Here is a 22,083-nt window from a genome sequence, read left to right as displayed (position 1 = left end):
TTTAAGGAAAGCAAGAATGGAGTATACAGGAAAAAAGAGATGTTGTTTTGCTGGAGAATCAGCCATTTGAATACAAAATCAAGATCCTGATAATATTTTATGGTTTGATTTGTCCTGTGCAGAAGCATATAGATGGATCTCAAGTGAATACAGTGCAGGCACTCTGTAATTAAGTGGAATAATAAAGTGGAAAAAAAGGTTAAAAATATATTTAAAGCAAGAACTCCTTCTGATTCAACTTAAGTAATTTTATGTGTCATTATATATACCAAATTTGTCTTTATCTCAATAAAAAGAGGACATGCAAATGTATTTTAGTTTTTATTTTACTTTCATTATTGACAAGAGCTGCTTTTCAGTTTAGCAGATAATTGTATTAACATCTGAATGATACTTCATAGTTTGTAGTAATGAGTAATGCACAGAATTTAGATATCATTCATATGTCTAATTCAGACAAATCAGCTTTGAAAGGCATGTGTAGGAAAAGCTTTTAAAGTGTGAATGAAATCATGTGCTCTAGCTCAATGAAAGGGCTTTAAAGGAGCTAGCTTCAAACTAAAGCCATTAAGGAAATCACCTTGTAAATGTTACGAAAAATATTGGTGAGCTTAATATATTAGCTCAACTTTAATATTTAAAAGCTTGATTAAGCACTCACTGATTAAATGCTTACACCACTTTAAAGAGAGCTATGGTGTTGAGAGGGCAGTCTCTCACAGGGTAGAAATCATTTGGATTCAGTGGATGTAGCATGGTGAAACATCTTCTAATCGTATCCTGCCTCTCCCCATACTCCTTTAGAGCAGAGCTTGCTGGGGTGAGCTGTGGATTCCCACTTGCAGATGCTGTGCCACAGGATACTCAGTAGTTGTAACATGTCTGCCATCCCCAAAATAAGGAGTGTTTCAACAGACACAAACACCCCCCTCACCCAAACACAAATAAAACCAAAACAAAAAAATTACCCCAAAATCCCCTGCTGTTACTTGGGGTGGAATATCTTGAAGAACACAACTCTCTAGGTACCAGAGGCTTCATTACTCATTTTTTGTACTTTGGTAAAGGTCTTGTAATGTTTAATTTTGAGACTAGGAGCAACTTCATATGCATGCCTGGCATCTTTAGCACCAAGAGCACATCACTGTTGCTTGCATGGTGTGGATCAATGCCCACTGTGGCTGTAGAAAGTTGCCTTTTTTATTTCCCTGCGGGCTCAGTGTGGGGACTGACGTTAAGCTTACAGATGTGTACACAACTGCTCAAATTGTGCCTGCATAACTGGGGGAGAGGCTGTCACAGGCACACAGCACAGCCACAGAAATACATTTTGAAGGGACATTTGGATGCTGACTGTTACACACCTGGATTTTCCTGAGCATTCTTGAGACTTAATGCAGAGTCCACTGTAGGCAAGGGGGAGTTGAGGTTCTCTAGTTGCCCCTCAGTTTTGTCCCAGAGCAGTGAAATCTTTCCACCCAAGGTTCCACGAGTGTGAACTGGGGCAGGTTAGAGCTGTTTCTAACCCTTTAGTTTCTTTTGTATGCTGAAAGGGCAAACCACAAGGAGAAGTACACTCTCTTTTTCTTGGGTAGGCTAGCTAAAATCTTCATTCTTCCTCACTTCATCAACACTTTTTGAATAGGCTTTGAAAAGAGGAACTGTAATCTTAAAGCCTTGTAAGGGTCATGTTTCTTGGTTTGCTTCAATGCAAATACATCCTTAGAATCTAACTCAGCCAAACAACCTCTAAAATGTCCTAAAATGTTATACCACCATAAAAAATTATAAATAAAAAAAGTTTTCTATTTTTGTATTCTTTCTTTTTTTTTTTCCAATTAGCTGCCTTGTATTTTATGCCTCTGGAGCATAATGAAAGTAATTTTACTTAAAAAACACATAGTCAGAATGTGTTTTTGCTATTTCAGGTAAGCTTGGGGTGTTTTTTATATATTGAGAGAGCGTATATTTTCTTCCTGAGTGTGTATATAGATACATACAAAGGTATGTGTATATATATATATGTATACCTTTATAGCAATAAATAAGTATTACGTATATATATGCCTTTATATAAAACAAATATATGTTTATTTATTTCTGGAAAGTGAATTCAGACACCAGTCCAATAGAGATGGCTTATAATTCAATCATAATTCAAGTGGTTTGTTCTAGAATCGGCTTCATAACCCAACCATATTCTGTAACACCGTGAGCCCTCTTCTTAACATTGCCAAAGTGCTCTTAGGAACTCTGTGAGAAGCTTTGTTTTTATCACTGTAAAGCAATGTAGCAGAATTGATGTTTTTCTAAAGTGCTCTCCTGGCCCTCTGTGCTATTGGTAAATCGTCTGTCATGGTTGTCATTGACAGCAGTGACTCAGTGACATAATGGGATTCAATCTTTTATGTAGACATGGGTGTAGATCAGAACCCAATCAATAGGCTTACATATAAAAAACATGGCAAACCAAATATTGTTGCAATGCTCAGTGTGGTTGTAACTGTAACCACAACTTTTCCACTCTACCTAAAATGTTAAAGGGGTATTGCCACTAGGATTTAAAAAAAAACTAAACAAAGTAAGAAGAAAAATTGCTTTTGAGGGGTTTTCAGGGAAGGAGTTGTCTCTGCAAATGCATTTAACTGTTTTTACATTTCTATATAGCAACAAGATTAGGCTTTTATAAAGAAGTTGTTTGGGGTTTTCTTTTAGGACAGTATTTTTTTTCTGTGTTTACATACTTACCATTATTTTCAAAGGTAGGACCAGAATGTGGAATAGGTATGAATAATAGAAGATAATTCCAATGAGAGCCTCCAAATTTTTGAAATGTTCTTGCATTTCTGGTCTCCTTGGATATATAAGTGGTTGATTTAAAATCCCAACCTGTCTTTTTTTGCAAGCATTAAAGAGTCATGGAACGCATACAACACATGGGACATGATGGGGTTGCTTTGAGAGAACTTTCATCTCTTTTGGAAGTGTTTCCTTCCCTTTTTGGAGGAAACCAGTACTGTGTCTAGTCCCCAGACATACAAATTTATTGCTCTGGATTTTGGGTCTTGTGTGAGTTTCAGTATTTTGGGGTTTTTTTGAGTACAAATGAAATGTAATTCATCCTTCATCACCTCAGTCTCACTTTCTCTGGCAGTTGCTCTGCCAGCATTTCATGCCCAATACAGAAGAAAAAGAATAAAGCAAGATGATGCAGTGGGCCTATTTGCTGACCAGATTTCACATCCTTAAAAACCTTAACATTGTCCTTGCTGCTACCTCTGCATGACTAATGGACTGTGTGGATCCTCAGACAGGTGATCTAAATGACACTGGAAAATGCTTATCTGCTTGGAACTATTTGAGAAATAGATTCACATTAAAAAAAAAAAGAAAAAGGTTTTACATAGTTTATTTTCATCTTTATTGAGCAAAAAGAGAGTAAGAGAGATCAAATCCTACTATAGTCTCATTTTGTTTTGTCCTTCTCAACTTAGAAGATTCTTTTAAAAACTGGTGATGAGTTTTTAAAACTCTGATGAACTGGTGAACAGTCACTGGCTGTGAGTAGTAGGTTTTGATTCCATAAGAACTGACCTTTTTCTGTAGTGAAGTTAGTTACAAATATGCTGCTTCTGTCTGATTTTGGACATAAAATGCCTCTGTAGTGTTCCATAACTTAGGGACAGAGATAGCATTCTTCAATCTGCTTGCAGTATCTTAGACTTCTGCTCTGAAGAGTCTTCTTAATAGCCAGGCTCCACCAGCTGCAAAAGAGGTTTTGAGAGACAGATGAGACCAACCTTGCCTACCTGAACCTCCTGCTTCCTCCCACCCACTCCCAAACTTGCAGAAGGGATTGTTAAGTACCAGCACCTAACACTGCCAAGGTTTTATGAACAGGAGAAAATAAAAAAATCACTGCTAAATTATTTTTAAGTATTTACATGTGGTAAAGAAAAGAACTTATGTGAATGTAACTCATTGAGAACCTAAAGTATGACTAAATCAGCATGCACACTCTATATTTATCAACTTGTCATTCTCCCACTAGAGCTTCAGCACTTCTGTTTGAGTGCTCTGTAAGTTTTATTGTAACTGTAGGGAAAATTGCTCTTTGACCTCCCCTCCTGTACAGCTTTAAAGGTACAGCTTTTAAGGTAGGTGTGAATCAAATTACATTGCTGTGCTTGTTTCCCAGTCATGTCTTGGCTGATGCTTCTCAGTGTTGCCTAGAAGTGTGAAAAGCTTGTGTTTTTAATTTGATGGGTCCTACATAGTTAAATAATTTGTAGAAGCTCGTGTAACTTGGAACTAATGCTCAGTATTAGAACAAATTTCGTAGATGTCACTGGAAGCTTATTTAGAGCAGTTGGCTTTTATAAATTTACCACAGTTATGAAATTGCAGCTAGTTTGCTGTGTTACCAGAGCTCTCCCTTTACATTAACTTTCTCTTCCCTTTATTCTCCCCATTTCAAAGACTGTCATAATCATTTAATCTCTCATTATGCAATTAGATATGTTGCTACACATTTATTAGCAAACTTACTGTCAGACTAGTAGTAATGCTCTAATTTACACTTCCCAAAGCATGGAAATTCCTGTGTAGGAATGAAGACTCTCTTCTTTTCCATCCACCACCTATCCCGAGGTGCTTGTGCAGTGAAAAGTATTGCAGGAGACTGAGATGTGTGAGTGATAAGTTCTCTACATGTTGTAACAGCTGGACATGATCAGACATGTTGAAGATGATGTATGAGGCTTGAGTGTGAGTTTTCTGCATTTGTGCTAGCTGAAGGTTTACCCTCTGTAGCTCCTTTGGGCTTCTCTGATAAATCTCATCTCATGCCCCCATGCAAGAAAGAGCAGTTGATGCCTTCCCCTGATGCTCCTTCTAATAGCTGTCTGAAAGACTGAAGTTTTCTGGTGCAGTCCTTCTGTCCAGGTGTTTCCTAATTCTGCCTGCAGATGAGTGTTTGGAATCACAAGCAGCTCAAACCCAACACATTAATCATTGCATCATCTGGGGACCAATAGAGAACCTCGCAGGAATGCTTAGTTTTATTTAACACACCGTGTAAACTAAGTCCAAAAGGCACTTGAAATGTAACACTTTCTTCTATTTGTGGAAGCTCAAAGGCATAACTCCTCTTCAAGATTTTAATCCGGTGGACATTAATGTATTTGGGATCCAGTGATGTCATCTGCTTGTCACTGGGAGTTAGTGACAGTTAATGCATGGATTAATGATTGGAACAGTGTTGAAAGACCAGGGAGTCATGGATCTGTATCTCTGGTACTGTCTGAGAAGTGCAGACTCCAATCAGCAATGCCTATGGAGTTGTCTGTTCAGGAAAACCCATCAGGCCATTATCTGGCTCCTGTGCTCACGAGTACTGTGTACACTGCAGGAGTAATAGTGCATGCTAAAAGCCCTGTCTGGTTCTTCACATCACCCTGTTGTAGCAGTATCCTTCTTTCCTCACTCAGCTTGGAATACTCCAAGTACGTATGAGCCACAAAATTTGTTTCTCAAAGTTGAAATCAGCACTTTGTCTCAAATCTTTTACTATTACAATATTTGCTGTGTAATATTTTGCTCAAAGTGTTTATTTTTTATTTATTTCACAAAATACTTTTTCCTTGGGGAATTTAAACTAAGGAAAGGGAAAAAGCTGCTGAACAAATCCTGTAGTTCCAAATGTCAAGCTATTTTTAAAAAATGTTAACGTAAGTACTATATCAAATTAATGAAAAAAGCTATCTCTGTGGACAATGTACTAATACTTAATTCAAAATTTTATGGAGTAGATCCTAGGGATCATTTAGGAGTTCTACATGTGTTTTAAAAAAATGAAACCCAGAAGATTTGACTGCTGTGCATTGCTGTAACACCCCTGGAACGTGGCTAACGCCCAATTACTGCATGCTTAGACTTGGATGGGAATTACAATTGAGCTGTAAAATATTTTGACAGTTTCCAACTGTTGTGTGGTTATTAGCCAGGCATCATAAGAGAATGAAATAGTGATTTGATTAGGTTTGTATCACAATCTGCTTAAACAAGGACTTTCAACATAAACATGTAGTGTAAAGTGTTAATCAGAGGCAGTATTTAATTATTAGCAGCTTTTCTTGAGTTCTGCAGGAGACAATTCCTCTCTCCCAAAGATTTTGATTTCTTAAATGAGACTTGCCATACCTTTATGCTTCAGCTTTTCATTTACAAGCTTTTACTTGTTGAGTGCTAAAAGCATAACCACACCAAATTTAATTTGTTGCATGAAAATTATGTGTGTATTTTTCAAGAGGATAGATTTGACAGTGTTGAAGCTAGAAAAGCTTGTGTTAATTACATATTATAAAACAAAAAGGATATTTTCATTTAACATGTATTTCTCCTTTTAGCTGAGCAAGTCCTAGCAATTAGCAAATTTGAATAATGTAAGAATTCCTGGAAAAATATATGTTAAGCCAAGTGGCACTTGAATTGCTGGTACTTTTACATGTATTTTTATTTTGAAATGAAACTAATAAAGCAAAAATATTCAAACTGCATGCAAATTAAGCTCCAGATTGTGCCAGTCTTGTTATGTTCATTAAGCCATTGAATCCTTGAGTAGTGGCTGTTATTCCATGGGGACTATTCACAGAATAAGGGACTATTCAGAGAGGTAAAGATAACAATCTGCCTTCACACTGCTTAAATAATGCTCATTCTGTTGGGCGACTAAAGCAAGAATATTCAAGCCTGTCATTCCTTAATTTTTCACTAGCTTTGTTTAGTAATGCTTTTTTTGTTTTCTGTGTTGTTTATGAATGGTGCTTAAGAGTGAAGCATTCTGTTTCTGGTAGGGAAGGCTTTTTCAAGTGTTGTCATCCTGTCTTTTCTTTAAAAAACCTTCTAAAATAATCTTTGTCTCTCAGTTCAGTCTGTGACATCTCTGCTGTGGCTGAGAGTTGATTTGGTTACCAGTGTTGCTTACGTGTTGCTGTTTGCCTAAATGCCTCATTTCACCCAGCTGGAATTGGTGGGGTTTTTCTGACTGTTGGCCTGAGTTTGACCTGAACTCTCACCTTGCAGATGACAAAACCTTTGTAACATATCCTAGATTTTAAAGTGGCTTTGTGACTGTGCAAATGTGCTGACTGGGAGAGAGCCTTTCTCTCTGGCAGTCCTCACGAGGGGCAGTTCCAGTGGTGGGGTTATCCTCAATAGCCAGTCTCCTAAACAACTCATAGAGCTGTAAAGTGTACAGTTTTTAATTTGGAGAGTTGTTAGTGGTTATGGAACTTCCCGTGTATTCAGATAGCTGTGTGCCAGGAAAAAAAGCAAAATGTGCTGTGCTTGCAAGGAGATCTGATTGACATAGGGGAATTGGTGCATGAGTTGCTTATGGAACGATTAATACCAAGATCTCCATGCTGGTATTCATTTTTAAAATGGGAAATGGGTTTTTTTTTGGTGGGTGATTGAACAGAGAGGCCAGTGTGAATGTTGCATGGTGGGAATTAGGTGTTTTCCAGCTTGCTTCCTCTGCGGCCAGAGCATGGAAGGAAGCTCTGCCAGGCTCCTGCTCCCTGCTGATGGCAGCAGCCCATGCGAGCTGTAGGCTCTGGAGGTAAGAGACACAGAAAATGTTGGTCTGAAGCACATCCAAAAGATCTTTCTGCTTGCACAAAGGCTAAGTTCTCCTTTACAAAATGAAGGATTTCTGCAACCTGTTGTTAAACAGCAATGAAACATCCATGGACTTCCCAGGCAATCTTGAGTGCTTCATTATACTGCATTAGAGATTGCTTCTCCTGATGTCTGACCTCTAGCAACTAAAGCCTGTAACTTTGGTTTAGTAAACACTGATGTGGGGGTCAAAGAGTTTGCTTTCTTCTTTGAATTTTACATAGTTGATGACTGACCATGTTACCTTCCTCTATCTTCGTACCATAAATGACCAAAATGTGCTTCAGCTTTCTTCATGCTTTCCCCCCCGTCCCCACTCCCATCTTTCCTTGGGCTCATCTTTCTTACACTCTTCTTCAAGGAAAAGTGAACGTAAAATTTTTGTTGTGGTTTTGTTGATGCTGCATGGAGTGAGAGAGGCAGTATATGTCTTGCAGGCTTTATTCCTGTCTGTACATCTCAGTACAAAGTTTGTCTTTTTCACAACAACCTGATGTTGTTGACTTTCTGTTCAGCTTGGACAGACTGTTTCCCCCATATCCTTTTGTGAAGAGCTGTTACCTAACCAGTTCTTCCTCATCCTGCATTTATGTAAATGATTACTCCTTCCTATGTTTCACTTGTACCTATTGAATTTCATACTGCTTTTTTCAGAACTTTACTCCTTTTTATGTTACTGGAGTTCTTCTAGTGCATTCAGTATCCCTCTCAGCTTCTTGTCCAGTGCATCATTCACCTTCTCAATTCAGACTTGCACCTAATCTAAGAAATACCCTTGCAGAACCCCTTTTAATGCGTAATCCCGAGAATCACTTAAAACTAGTCTTGGATATAGTTTTCCAGCCTGTTTTGCACCTATCTGAGTCTCATTAAAACTCTGTTTTCCATGCTTCCTTTTATGAGAGCATCTTGATCAATTAAAAGAGCTCAGCTTCATCTGTAATCCATTATTTGATGCTTCTCTATTCCCTGCTTCCCTCTTGTAGAAGCAACTTGGACTACTAGTCATGATTTGTTGATGACAAATTAATGTTTGTTGCTTGTCTTCTTTTAACTTTCTTATTCTAAGAAGGAGCTTAATTATTTGTTCCACCTCTTTTTAATTTGCTTGTCTGCATTCTTGCTATTTGTCCTTTATCTTATGCATTTAAAGACTAGAAGGAAATGTAGTCTTTTCCTGCTCTTCTAATATTCTCCCCTGTGTTCAAGTTTCCAAACTGACCATTAATTTTGGATGTTGTTTCATATTGGTTCTTCCAGTACCTTAGGATTACATTAAATGTGTTCAGCTGATCTGAAAGCTTCTGGCTTATCTAAGCTGTTTCCACATGGGGCTGAAATCTGACCTTTCTGTGTCTGTATGAGTAATGCAAGTCTCCAACTTCCATCTGATTTGTGGAATAAAGACAGATGTAGAAAAAACTACTAAGCATTTCAGATGTAGAAAAAAGTGCTGAGCATTTTAGATGTCTCCCCATCATCTGTGGATAGCTTCTCCTTACCACTGAGGAGGGAAGCAATACTTTTGTTTATCTCCATCTTGTGATTGTTTGCATAGAGTCAGCTGCCTATGCAGTAGTTTATAAAGGCAAAAACTTGTTTCCATGAAATTCTCATTTATCTCTTGCTGTCCTCAGGAGCTTTAAATATATCCATCTTTATGCCTGGTGCCAGTCCATGGGTACCAGCACCTTATTCAGGACTGTAAAATACACTGATTTTATTTCCACAAGAGATGTACTATGGCCTTCAGAGGTACTGTGACATCAATACTGGGCTGAAAAATACTGAGTCCTCTAAGCACACCCAAAAAGAGATTGTTTTCCTTTGTTACTGCAATACCTGCACAAATCTGGCATCTGTGTTGTGTTCTCAAGTATTTAAAACAAAGATTTCTCATAGGTAAAGGCTAATGCTTCCATAAATCTGCCTATGGTTGTGCATTAATGCAAATGATGCAGTAGATTTACAAAATAGGTAACTATAAAGTTCTGAGCAATGTCACCTTTAATGAGCCAACATCAGAAGGTTGCCTGAAAACCATGTCTGTTGAAATGTTCTGAAGAGTGGGATAATGACTTGTGTTTATTTAATGGCTCTGTCAAAAGAAATTCCTGCAAAAGCAACAAGAGTTCACTGTTTTGAGGAGGAATTGGCAGTGACTCTCATTTTTAGTTTGCCTTGTGCTTTCTTTTAGAAGAGATTCTTGTGACCTTTTCTGACAAGCTCTAACACTTCCATTGTTTGCTGCAGGCCTTTGAAATGTGGCAGAGATAGCCTTGGGCCCAGGGAGGTGCGTTTTGCTAGTTCAGTTCACATTTAACAAAGTTAAAAGCTTTGAAAATTGCTATTCCTCATCTGTGGTTTAAGTTGCTTAATTCTGGCAACCTGCCCAAAACCCTGAACGTTCCCATCGTGGCAGAGAGCCAGGGATTGTGAACCAGCAGCATCCTGGTAGCTCATCTGGGCTTCCAGCACAGATTATATGAGAGCAGAGCGTTCAGCCCACATGCCACTGGGACAACTGGAGGAAGGAAGGTGGACACAAGGAAACTGCCTGTCTTCTGAGAGCAGAAAAATGAGGCCCCATCCCTGCATGTCATCTGTTCATACTGTTACATTATAAATACGTGTAATCATCAGAGACCGAGCTCCGTGTTCGCTTCTGCTTAATGGTATGAGTTACATACCTTTTCTTGAGATTTTTAATTGAAAACACAGTGTTCAAAACAAAGATTATGCAACCTCAGGGAAGAGAAGCTAGGTGAGCCTCGTCCAATCCCTTTTTAATAGTTCAGTCTGAGAAGGAGATCACTGTAACTTTTTTCCTGGCTGTACTGACCATCAGGTGAAATTACTTCCGCATAAGTAACCAATTCATTATGTTGCCTCAGATTTGTTTCTCTTTTACTAGTTCATTAACATAATCTCCTTGCAATTAGCTAATAAATTTAGGGCTTCTCAGCCTGGTGAGGTAGCTGCCCACACTCCTGTGCGGTCCTGTTCTTCTCTGCTAAGAACATCCACGGGGGAGGTTGTCATCTGGAAATAAATTGTCTGTCTTGCTCTTAATTGATTGCCACGAGCAGACAGCCTTGTGTCCTGTTGCGCAAGCGAGGCAATTGTCCAGCAGTTGATGTGTTGTGAATTTTGGTTCTGAAGGTTTAGAATTTAGTTCTGAATTCTTGGGTTCTTTCATCCTTTTAATCCCTGACGATGAAAACCAAACCAAAACCAAAAAAGGCTTAGCTAAGAAAATGTTACTTCGTTACTAGACAAAGTAGAAGGCAAAAGGAGGCTACCAGATAATTACAAAAGTTACAAAATGAAGTACTTAGCAGTAGCCTTTGTTACTGCAGTCTCTCCCATCTTTGTGCACTGGATACCTGTAGGTTATATATGTGTGCATGTTTCAATTGTATGATCACATGCTGTAATTTTCTACCAGACCATTTCCTCGGTGCTCAAAGTAACCAGAGGCAGCCATCTGCAGGCTTGCTTTCCTTTCTTTGCCCAGGCATGGTTTGGAAAAGCTCTTTCCAGGCTCCTGGCCATCAAAATATATAACAGGCAACTGAAAACCTTTTTGCATAAAATAATCAGACCAGCTTGACCAACTGCTAACTTGAGGTGTGTCCCAAGGATTCCACCTTCCTCTTCACCTTGCCACGTTCAAACATGAGAGCATCGTGTCAGCTCAGGCAGATGTCTAAATGTTGGGTTGTGATTGAACATGGACTGGTTTGGTTGTGCCAAAATTAAACCTGTAAAGTGATAAGCAATTAAAAGCTTATGCCTAAGGCTTTTGAGATAAAAGTTTATATTTTATTGCATATCCACATTAGCTGTAGGCACAATTAGAAGAGTGAAGAAGGTGAAGTTTTAAGATGTCTGCTGCTGATGAAACCTGGAGGTTACCTAAATGCTTGTTATTAATCATATATAGGAAATAAATTCAGTGAATCTGTAACTTGTGTCTAGCAGCTGGGTTTTCATATCTCGTTTATTTTTAGGGAACAGAGTCATTTTTCACCATGCAAATTGAGAGCACAGAGTTAAAGAATGTACTCCTAAACTGGTAAATTTGTTTATCAGAGTAACAGAATAGCAGAACTAACATTTCTTTTTAGGAAATGTATATTTTCTAATACATGCATGATCTTCCCTTACTAGAAGCAAAGAGCAGTGTCACTTTTATTTTGATGTGTCACTAAATTAATTGTAATCTTATGGTGACCTGCTATGGAAAAAATACCTAACCACCCTAAGTAAAGAACATCTCAGCACAGCTGGGTCATGAGCATGTTTTCTCTATTTTTGGAATAAAACAGAAAGCAGTTCTATTCTATCTTTGCATGCTCTTTCCATATTGTATTTGATATTCCTGATACTAGTAAAAACTGCCTTTTGACTTTGGCCCAGACTGTTCCACAGCCCAGAATAAACAAAATTGAATGCATGTTGGACATATACAGACCTTGCCAAAGGCATAAATTCTATTAAATGAGTCATATTCAATTTCTAATACTCCCAAGCTAATGGGACATTCCTATGGGTGAAGTCCTGTGTTATTTAAAAATAATATTTTAGAATATAATTTTGGGGATATAAAATTATCTATTTGACTGAAATGTATTTGGTGTCTTGTCTTTCTATTGCACCTTTATACAGCCTTTCAGACTATTCAGTTCAGGTGAGTTTCCTGAATGTCATCTACATCCAGCCACATGCTGCACATTTTCACTCACCTACTTGTGCCTTACTTTCATTTACCTTATCTTGCATTTTGATGGTTGCACAATTTTCAGTGAGCCCAGACAGCTTTGTGGTTTTGATAGGGGTACGGGAAAATCCCTTTTATTTTGCTCAGTCAAATAAGTTAGAGGCCAGCCTGTACTTGCCTCTTGAGGGGAAAAAACTTGCTTGTTCATTGTTTGTAGGTCTTCCCTATTCTGACTTTCAGCTCTATCTCAATCTGAGCTTCCTCTCCTGCAGTTAATTACCAGTCCTGGGTTGTTGTCTCAGCTCTTTTCCTCTTCTAGCAGTTGTGTTTGTTAATATAAAACTCAAACCACGTAAACCTTCCACCTAGATTACAAATCTCTTTTTTTCCCCCCTTACTCCTCTCAGCATCTTTCTCTTCTAGGCTTCAACACTCTTGCTTTCTTTAAACATCTCTACCCCCCATGCAACTTATCTACAAGCCCTTGAGGTCCTCAGACTGAGCCCCTAAAGTCTTCATCCTGGCTGTGTCACAGTCCCAAAGCCCCATGTTCTCATCACACTTCCAGTCTTGATTTTCTTCTCCTGAGTGTTGGGCTGTGTGTCAGAGGTGCAGCTCAACCCTGGCGCTGTGAGCCATCGCTGTGCCTGGTGCTGGGTTCCTCAGAGCAGCAAAAACAACTATTTGAATATTTTCAAGTGTGGGGATGCAGCCTAATACTTGAAGCTATTGTCCTCTTGTTAGCATAGAGTAATGGTCTGATGGGATAATCTCCCAAGAGAAAAAATGCATACACTATGAAACATATTAACTGAGCTTCCAGAATGTGTAAAAAGAAGAATAGAGCCTTCAGTGCTTTTGTTGAGTGTGAAACGAAGATATCCTGAAGCCAGTGCTGACTCCAGCTGATAAATCCATCCACATGATGCTGCGTTTAGATCTGAGCTACCGTGTGAGGGACGAGCTCTGGAACCTCTGCGCTCGCCGTGCGGTTGCTCCACGGCTGGACAGAAGCCAGTTGTGTTAGATTCCATGACCTGTTGATCAGTGAGCAGCTCTGGCAATCTGGTGTGGATATCTCGGGCTTTTTATAGCATTTCCAGCCGAGTTCGCAGGGACTTTGGCTTTTGAGCTCGAAAAGGCAACTCATGACCGCTGTGTCGTTCAGAAGAATTGTGTGGTCAGTGCTGAAAATAAGGATGTAAGAAAAAGGTTATTAAATTTTCATTTCATCTGATTAGTTCCTGCCAATCATGTAGAGCAAATACATGCTAGAAATAGGCACTTGGTAGTAATTGTGTTTGCACCAAGCCAGTAATTAATGTGTCCAATGTACAAATATGGAAAGAATGTTTTGCATAATGATTTTTCACACTCGTGAAAAAGAACCAAAAACTAACATTTGTTAACTCCTCTGAAGGCATGTCCCAGTGCTCATACACAGTTCTGCCTTTACTTCTGTATTTCCATTGTGTCTGGAGTTGAATGCTTTTATCATAGATTAAATAACGAAAGCTTTGACGCAGGTGGTGATTAGGAGCATAACATTGTGATAGTATTAACTTCACCTTTATCAAAAAAACATGGACTAATAAGAGTGAAAAGAAAACCTTATACAACTTCTGCTTTATCAGGTAAGAGAAAAGAAAATTGTGCGTGTTATGCACGTTATGCATGTCCTAAATCTTCTGTATTCTGGATGAAGTGCTTTTAGAAAATCTAACACAAGTGGAAAGATGAACACAGAAAAAAGCTCCAGTCTAAATATAGATTTTCAAGGAATTGCAGTCCATCTTTTTGAACAATGATAATTTTAAAATAAATTTTAAAATAAAGTGTGAAATTCTGCTAAATTTATTGTTTTAATACCTTTGTGTTTCCTTCTTGTAAAGCCTGGCTTTAAATTCAGGTACATCTTCAGTTTGTTAGTGAAGTAATTAAAGCATTTAAATGGCAATATTGCCTAAGGCAATTTCAGAGTTAACCAGAAAGCATTTAGGTGGTGACTGGAAAATATACCATTTTTGTTGAGAGTTTCATCAAATAGTATTAAGTCTTTCTAATTAATGTTTCATATATCTCTGTGACTTGAAGAAGTAGCTTTTTGCATTAATAATTTGTTAAAACATCACCTTTCCACAGTTTGATAGTGCTATTTTAGTTATTTTCCCTCAGTAGTGATATTTCCTTGTATATAACTTATAATAGCAAATATATTTTAAGTAATAAAAATATCTTAAATTTGAGGTCAATGATTAGTTACTGGGTTCTGCTTCAAGTTGTAAAGAAAACAAGAGAAAAACAACATCTTAATTACTTTACTGAATCTGGAGTAACAGTCTGGCAGCTGTTATGTGATATTTGTTTCTCTGATTAAAATCTTGTGTGTGGTAAAGTTTATAATTTATTGCTGCTTTTCCTTCCCTATTTTGTGTATGCCTGTTAAAGCTGTTAATTCAGTGTATTTGGAGATATTTGTATCATTGTTAATGGATTCGTTCATGCCGATTTGAATTGTTGACAGGATTACAAAATGTAAGCACTTTCTAACAAGTAATTTTGTACATATGATGTGGCATTAAAAAAAAAATCTCAGCAAGATATACCTTTTGAACTTTGTAAATGAGTTAGCAGTGCTTCTGTCTGGTGAGGAGGTAGTGTGTTTATACAACAACTTTTTAGGGCTGATTGTGACAGTAAATGAAAAATTACTTCCCTGGCTCTGTGAACTCTTACTTTCCCCAGAAGCAGTGAAAACAAATGAGTTGATAGCAGCTAATTGCTGAGCACTGACAGGCTTCAGTCAAGGGGGGGCATCGTTGGTCTTTCAGAAATTGACAATAACAAGTAAATCCATTTGACCATAAACTTAAGTGGCTGTGATACAGTAAATTACTTGCTCTTAATTTGTCTTAATTTGGGAACTCTTTAGCTCTAAAGTGCATCAAGAGCTTGTTTGTTGTGTATATATGCTTTTAATTATATTACATTGAATGAATAGGGGATGTTGGTTCTTTCACTGTAATTCAGATGTAGGATTTGCATCAGTCACATTCTGCCTGTTTGATTAGATCTAAGGAGTCTTAAAAATGACAGTATTATTTTTCTAGGGAAACAAGAAGTGTATATGTCTTGAAAACATCTGCTGCAATCAGTATGCTGAATTTGAGGAGCAGCGGATAGTCTGACAAATACCAAATGCCCGAAGTATTCTATTTTATTTCTTGGCTTATGCCCACAAAAATGTTTCTAAAAGGATCAAAATAACCTTTTTTCAAATGGTTGTTATTAGCTAATGATGATCTAATGGTTGTTAGCTAGTGCCACTTGTTAGAAACCATCCTCTGATAACAGTTTTCATCTGAAATTCCTTTTCCATCTAGAAAAGCTAAAGCCTGGAAGAGGCGGCTCTTCCGGTACGGTTGGAAGTGGCTGTTCAGAAACACGGTGCCATAATTACCTTTATGCAATCACTCACTGGCACAGAAAGAGCACCAAAAACTGTCCTCTGGAGCCTGTACCAGAGGAATCCATCAATCCTGTGTCGTGACTTCGATTGTGAAAGGGTTTGTGGGGACACTTTGCCACGGCTGCATTTTGGGAAGTATTTCTAAGGCTGTGTATCACAGGCTGTGCAGGGCTGTGCCGTGTTTCAGCACTGGTACAGTTCTTGGCCTCTTCCCTTGTGTAGATCTGGAATCCTGTATATCTGCATCCTTGGGAGACAAGTGCCTAGGGCAACAACTGTAGATAATAACTTGCGATTTGTGTCTTTTGCAAGTTACAGTCATTGTAAACTGACAGCTGTGAAGGACCTAAACTCACATCAAAGGATACAGATCATCTAGTTAGGTCAATTAATGTTAATTCTCATCTCCCATTAAATTCTTTTATCTTCTCTCTTTTTCTTTTCTTCTCTTTTTTTTCCAGCCAAGCCCAATACCAAGTCCTGTTTTGGGGAGAAAGCCAAACGCTAGTCAGTCACTGCTCGTGTGGTGCAAAGAAGTTACAAAAAACTATCGGGGAGTGAAAATCACCAATTTTACCACGTCGTGGAGGAATGGTTTATCCTTTTGTGCAATATTACATCACTTTAGACCAGACCTAATGTAAGTTGTGTACTCTTTGCCTGCATAAGCTAAGTCTCATAGAAATACTGAACAATTTTTTAACTTAAAAATCAGATACCAGCGCGTTTTAGGTGCTGAACTGTTTTCACCCTTTGCTTTCAAGCAGGGAACCGTCCTTTCTAAGAAACCAGGTTTATGAATGCTCAAACTTTGTGACCTCTTTGCTCTCCCTTGTTGCATAAACAATTATTTCTCCCCTCTCTGTGATTTGTTTTTCTCTTCTTAATCTTATACAAAGAACTGACTTCAAGATGATTATGAGAATTGCGCCAGTGTTGAAATGAGATGAGAGGAATAAGCTCTTTGTATGCTGACAAGGACGGATTACCTCCTGGTAAATTTGGTTGTCAAGGCTGGCCTCTAGTCCCTGCCTTAACTTCTTTTTTAGATGGAGAGCTTCAGGCGATGAAACATGTAATCGGTGTTTATTTATTTATTTATTTATTCCTTTAATTTTCCACACTATTAGTTTTGTTGATTGAATTGCTGTGAAATTGCTAGTTACTGTATGATATTATTGTATGTCAAATTTTTAGATTTAGTTTGTTTTAAAAACTGCTGCTTTTATCAAATACTGTATATACCCACTGTGCCATTTTCTCCCTCAGTGACTACAAGTCCCTGAATCCTCAAGATATTAAAGAGAACAACAAAAAGGTAAGAACTGCCAGGCAAAAAAAACCCAAAAAACCTTCCAAAAAAACCCCATAGCCTCAATTTTGACTTCACTGCAGGTTTTTATTAATTTTGGGAAAGTGCAGTTGTTTTGTAAGGTCATAACTGCAGCTCACAGAAGGTATTCAACCTCCCGCCGTTCAAATCGGATGCATTATTGACTCGAGTTTGTCATGGTTTTAACATTCACAACAAGTGCGAGGCTGGCATTAGAGTTTAATATTTGTGTGGCCTACATTAACTGTGAGAGCAGAGGAAGGGCCTGACCAGCCTTCTGTGAGCACTGCTCTGATTTTTCCAATCAGCCACGTAATTAAAAAAATGAAAAATGTAACTGCTTTTGGACTGTGGCACGTAAGGCTTCTCTTGCTATTGCATTAACAAGGCTCTGGTAACTGGGCACAGCTGATGTTGCTTTGATGGTGATTGTTATATTTTTCAAGATGAAATTTTACACCTTCTCTTATGCTGCATCAGCTGAATGATGTGCACAACATGGGAGGTTTAGGATAAAAGGTATTACTTTACAAATAAATGCTAGCAAAATAGTTAATAGCCTTGTGCTGTGCAACCGTTTTAAACTACTCTTTGTAGGTGCAAGATGTAAAAAGTTTCTCTGGAAGAAGCAGGAATTCAGCTTGGGAATCACCAGAAGACTGTTTATTTCTGCTCACTATTTTAGACATGTTACAAGCTTCAGTTGGGCCCTAGGGACATGTTTAGAAATTACGATTTTCATGTGAGTCACTGATAATAAAATTGTTCCTGAAGATCATCTGAAAATTGTTTTAAGTATCTGCCTTCTTAATGCTGTGATTTTATTTTTATACTGCTTTAAAAGGCACTAAATTTACCTGGGATGAAGGTACAAAAATATACTTTGAATAAATTAACCAAGTTCAATATTGTATAGCAAACATATCTACAATCTAGTATTATTTACTTATGTGGAATTTCTGAAAGTGCTTTATTAAAATTCATGTTGTTTATATTTTAATGTGCCTGCACACTTGTGTGTTAGGCAGGGAGTTACTTGTCTTTAATTTAGTACTTAAGTATTATAAATAATGAAATATCCCCAAACTGCTCCTATCTAATGAGTATTTGGCTGATGATATTTTTTTTCATAATAATAGGAGGACTTATAATGACCTAAGTGGATTATCTGTGACATCACAGTATTTTCTGTGACCATATGTTTTTGTACTTCAAGTTTTGTTGAGCGTCTGGCCTAATTAAGCCGGATTATAAAAAAAGAAAGAATAGATTATTAATTAAAAATGTTAGCAATATGATCAGTCATCTTTTCTTTGTGAAGCTGTGATGGCAGTGAACTTTTTGGCCTGTCTTTCTAACAGGACATAGTTCCCAGAATTGAAGAAATAGTGATTGTTGTTATTGTGCAGTTTTTTTCTTTCATCACTTTGCCAGCCTTTGCCTGACAGCTACACTGAGTATCTCAGTTGCTTCCTGCAGATTTATTTCCTGGTCTCACACAGTTCTGCCAGATAACCCCGTGTGCCCTTGGTTGGAGTGAATGCAGCACTGCCAACAATGGCTGCCTAGAAATTCCATGCAGATATGTAGCACATTTGACAATGATTCCTCCTAACCAATTAAAATAACATCTTTGGATGAATAGGATGATTTTCTTTGTCTGAAACAGCTCTTTTCTTTTTTTTTCTTTTTTTTTTTCTTTTTTTCTCATGTTTTTCTGGCTCTCCCCCTCTCCCCAAAAGGAAAACCATAGATTAAAGGTTAACCCATAGGAGTGTATCTTTTAGAAGTGCATGACCTTGTTTGTATTTTAATAGAAAAAAGCAGAAATCTTAAGAGACAACTGTTTCAGTGCAAACACTGAGTATAATTACAGATGGAAATATGCTCTTACAAAAGGCACATCATCTGAGGTTCTTTATAACACATACCAAGCACTTGCCAATTGGGTGCTGCCACTGATGCTGAATAAAAAAGGGTATTTACCTGTGACATCTGATCTTGGCCAATATGTCAGTGTGTTACAGAGTTGGGAAATGATTGGAATAATGCCTGTGGTGCTTGTGCTGATGGATCCCAATTGATGTCTGTCAATCAGCTTGTCAGTAAATTTAAAAAGAGAAAAAACTTCATTGGGAGATAGGTAAATAGGCTTAGTGTCCTGAATATACATACATTAAAAAAATCCCAAACAACTACTACACTGGCATCAGTCTGTATTGGAAGATATTTTTGGTGTACATTGCAATTCAAATTTCTATCAGGAACAAAAGAGAAACCAGGATTATCTTGGAGAAAATTACAAACACTACAGGGATACTTTCCCAGCTGGTCCAAAGAGTTGTGCTTCTACTTAAATCTCAGATGTAGCTAACTACCCATATTGTCTTCCTAGTAGCATTAAACAGCCAATTTTATTTAATATATCCATTTTATAATTATTAAATAATAATTACATTTAAATTAATGAAAAATATATTAAAATTACAACATACTGGCACTACAGTTCCTTATCATTAATAGAAATATTTGTGTCACTAATAATGTGTCCTGCACTTTAAAAATACAAGCTACTAAACAAGACTTGGGCTGGATCTTTGACAAGATGAAGGAATGAGAAGTAGAAAGGCACAACAGTGTGGTTCTAATAATGAATTTCTGGTTTAATTAATGTTTTGAGAAGCTTATTTCATTTACTGTGTGGGTATATCTTTTGGATGTTCAATTGGCACTTTCAGTTTTTGTGATGCTTCCCAGTTCTTGACCATTTCTACCAAATTCCTCAATACGTTTGAAATTGAGTGATCATGTTAATAAAATATTCAATTTTTAAAATGAATCCTTTTAAATTATACATTTAAATAGAAGAATTCAGAATCACAGGGGTATTATTGAGTCAAAATGGAAAATATTCCTTACCTTGAAGCTGGAGCTATGTTTTTATAATAGGTGTTCATGCTCACCTCTACAATTTGATTCCACAAAGTCCTAAGAACATATCTAATTGCATGTGTAGGAGATGCTTGTTGGCATCAGTAGGATTATGTAGGAGCAGAGTTAAACATGCAGAGAAATAAACATTTGCAAAAATAGAGGCTGAGTTATGCCTCTGTGTAACAAAAATAATTTGACTTGGAAAATTTACTCTGTTAATACCATGTTACCAACTAGTTAGAAATATGATGCATTTATAAATATGCTGGAATATCAGGAAGCTCCCAGCTTTTCTAGCAGTGAAGGAGAACTCATCACATACTGCTGTATGGGCAGACACATCCAGAACACACAATTGCTATTTCTAGAGCTACTGGCTGTAGAACATTGGTGTGCCAATCTACATATTTAGTGTACTTTAAAAGGAGAGAGGCAGAAATATGGATGAGAGTGAGAGGGAATGGGAAATAGGTGTCATGCATCAGCAGGAAATAACTGTGTTTAATCCCAGGCATCACCAGAACTGAGCAGCCAACAAAAAGTGATTGCAGCTGTGCTGAGAATATCCATCATTCCAAATTCAATCCTCCTGTAGTGTTCTTCTAAGGAAGAAGTAGGTACTTCTAAGCAAGTACCTTTCCTGACAATCCTGAAACACTGTCCCTGCCTTCATTTTATAGACCCTGGGAGATACTTGTAGAATTTAGTTTTATTAGCATATAAATAAGAAATTGAGAGTATAAAAGGGGTTTAGGTTAGGTCATGTCTATGGGCTTTGGCTGCCCTGGACTGCCTGTGCCTGTCCTGTCATTCTTCAGATGGTAACTCCCACTACCTGCAGTGTGGGATAACAAGTTATTTATGCCACTGAATCAGCACTGACCCACTTAGCAAACAACACATCCTGGTGTTACCTTTAGTCTACAGACAACACAGATGGCTGGCTACGTGTTTGTGCCCAGCCTGGTTTCTATTGTCATATGAGTATTCATCATTCCTGGTATCTGCCATGCCTTAGGCTGCCCACCCAAATCCCTGCACTGCTGTCCCTTAACTCACTGCTCTCTGCTCCTCATATCTATTCAGTTCCACCCATCTTGTCTCCCTCTCCTCCAAAGCCAGCCTGATCCTGCTCCTCCAGCTCTGTTTCCCAAGATGCTGTAAATGGCAGCTGTCCCTCTTCTACCATCTGAGTTGCTGCCATTCCCTCCCACCTCTCATTCTACACCCGAGTTTTTATCAGCAAATACATCAGTCATGTTTGCCACTGCTGCTCCTATATCTAAGCACAGCTCTGTATTTATAAATGGCATAACAGTCTCTCATAATAACCTTCCCAAGAAATACCACACCAAATACCAACAATGATTTTAGGCTAAATTATTTTGCATGGGGAGAGAGCCAGAAGAGCTTCAAAATAAATTATTCAGACAATTTCTGTGTCTAAATAAACTCTGTTAATCATTTGTTATAATGATAGAAAAATTACTTCACCTAAAGTGCTTTGGAAAGTTACACCTGAGCATGAGGGGAAGCATGCAGAATTTCAGGAAGGTAAATTCCGGCTTTTGGAAGCAGAGTTTGAAAAGCAGCTGAAATGAGAACTATTTGACCATTGAGTAGGGAATGACATTGCAAGGAGTAGAGAGTCTCCTTTTCTCAGAGCAAACAAAATATCCAGGTCTGCCAGGAGCAGCCCAGCCCAGCCCCACATTCTGTTTCACTGTTGAATACTTAGGAATATGAAAACCAAGACGATTTAAAAAAACAACCCATAATTGTTCTATTTTTTTTCTCTCTAATTTTCTAAAACTGAAGAAATTAAGGAAAAATTGTAAAGCTGAAGGGTTGAAGCCAGTGATGTGTGTTACTGTTTCCTTGTGAAAGGACAGATTTCTCATCCATGTCTTAAATTTAGCATCTGCTTTTGTTCAAAACAGTGTA

The 22,083-nt window shown here is 37.8% G+C and overlaps 1 protein-coding gene across 16 annotated transcripts in view; it reads left to right on the top strand.

Annotated features, from left to right (window-relative positions):
- Positions 1 to 22,083, top strand: part of EHBP1 (EH domain binding protein 1) — a 207,596-nt gene that overhangs the window by 110,858 nt on the left and 74,655 nt on the right. For all 16 annotated transcript variants that reach the window (XM_015622091.3, XM_015622093.3, XM_033513206.1 and 13 more), the window contains 2 exons: positions 16,334 to 16,512; positions 17,142 to 17,190. In XM_015622091.3, the coding sequence (XP_015477577.1) occupies positions 16,334 to 16,512; positions 17,142 to 17,190 (228 nt within the window). The remainder of the gene's footprint in view (positions 1 to 16,333; positions 16,513 to 17,141; positions 17,191 to 22,083) is intronic.

Source organism: Parus major, chromosome 3, assembly GCF_001522545.3.
Source record: "Parus major isolate Abel chromosome 3, Parus_major1.1, whole genome shotgun sequence".
Taxonomy (NCBI): domain Eukaryota; kingdom Metazoa; phylum Chordata; class Aves; order Passeriformes; family Paridae; genus Parus; species Parus major.
This window is presented reverse-complemented; position numbering and strand designations above follow the sequence as displayed.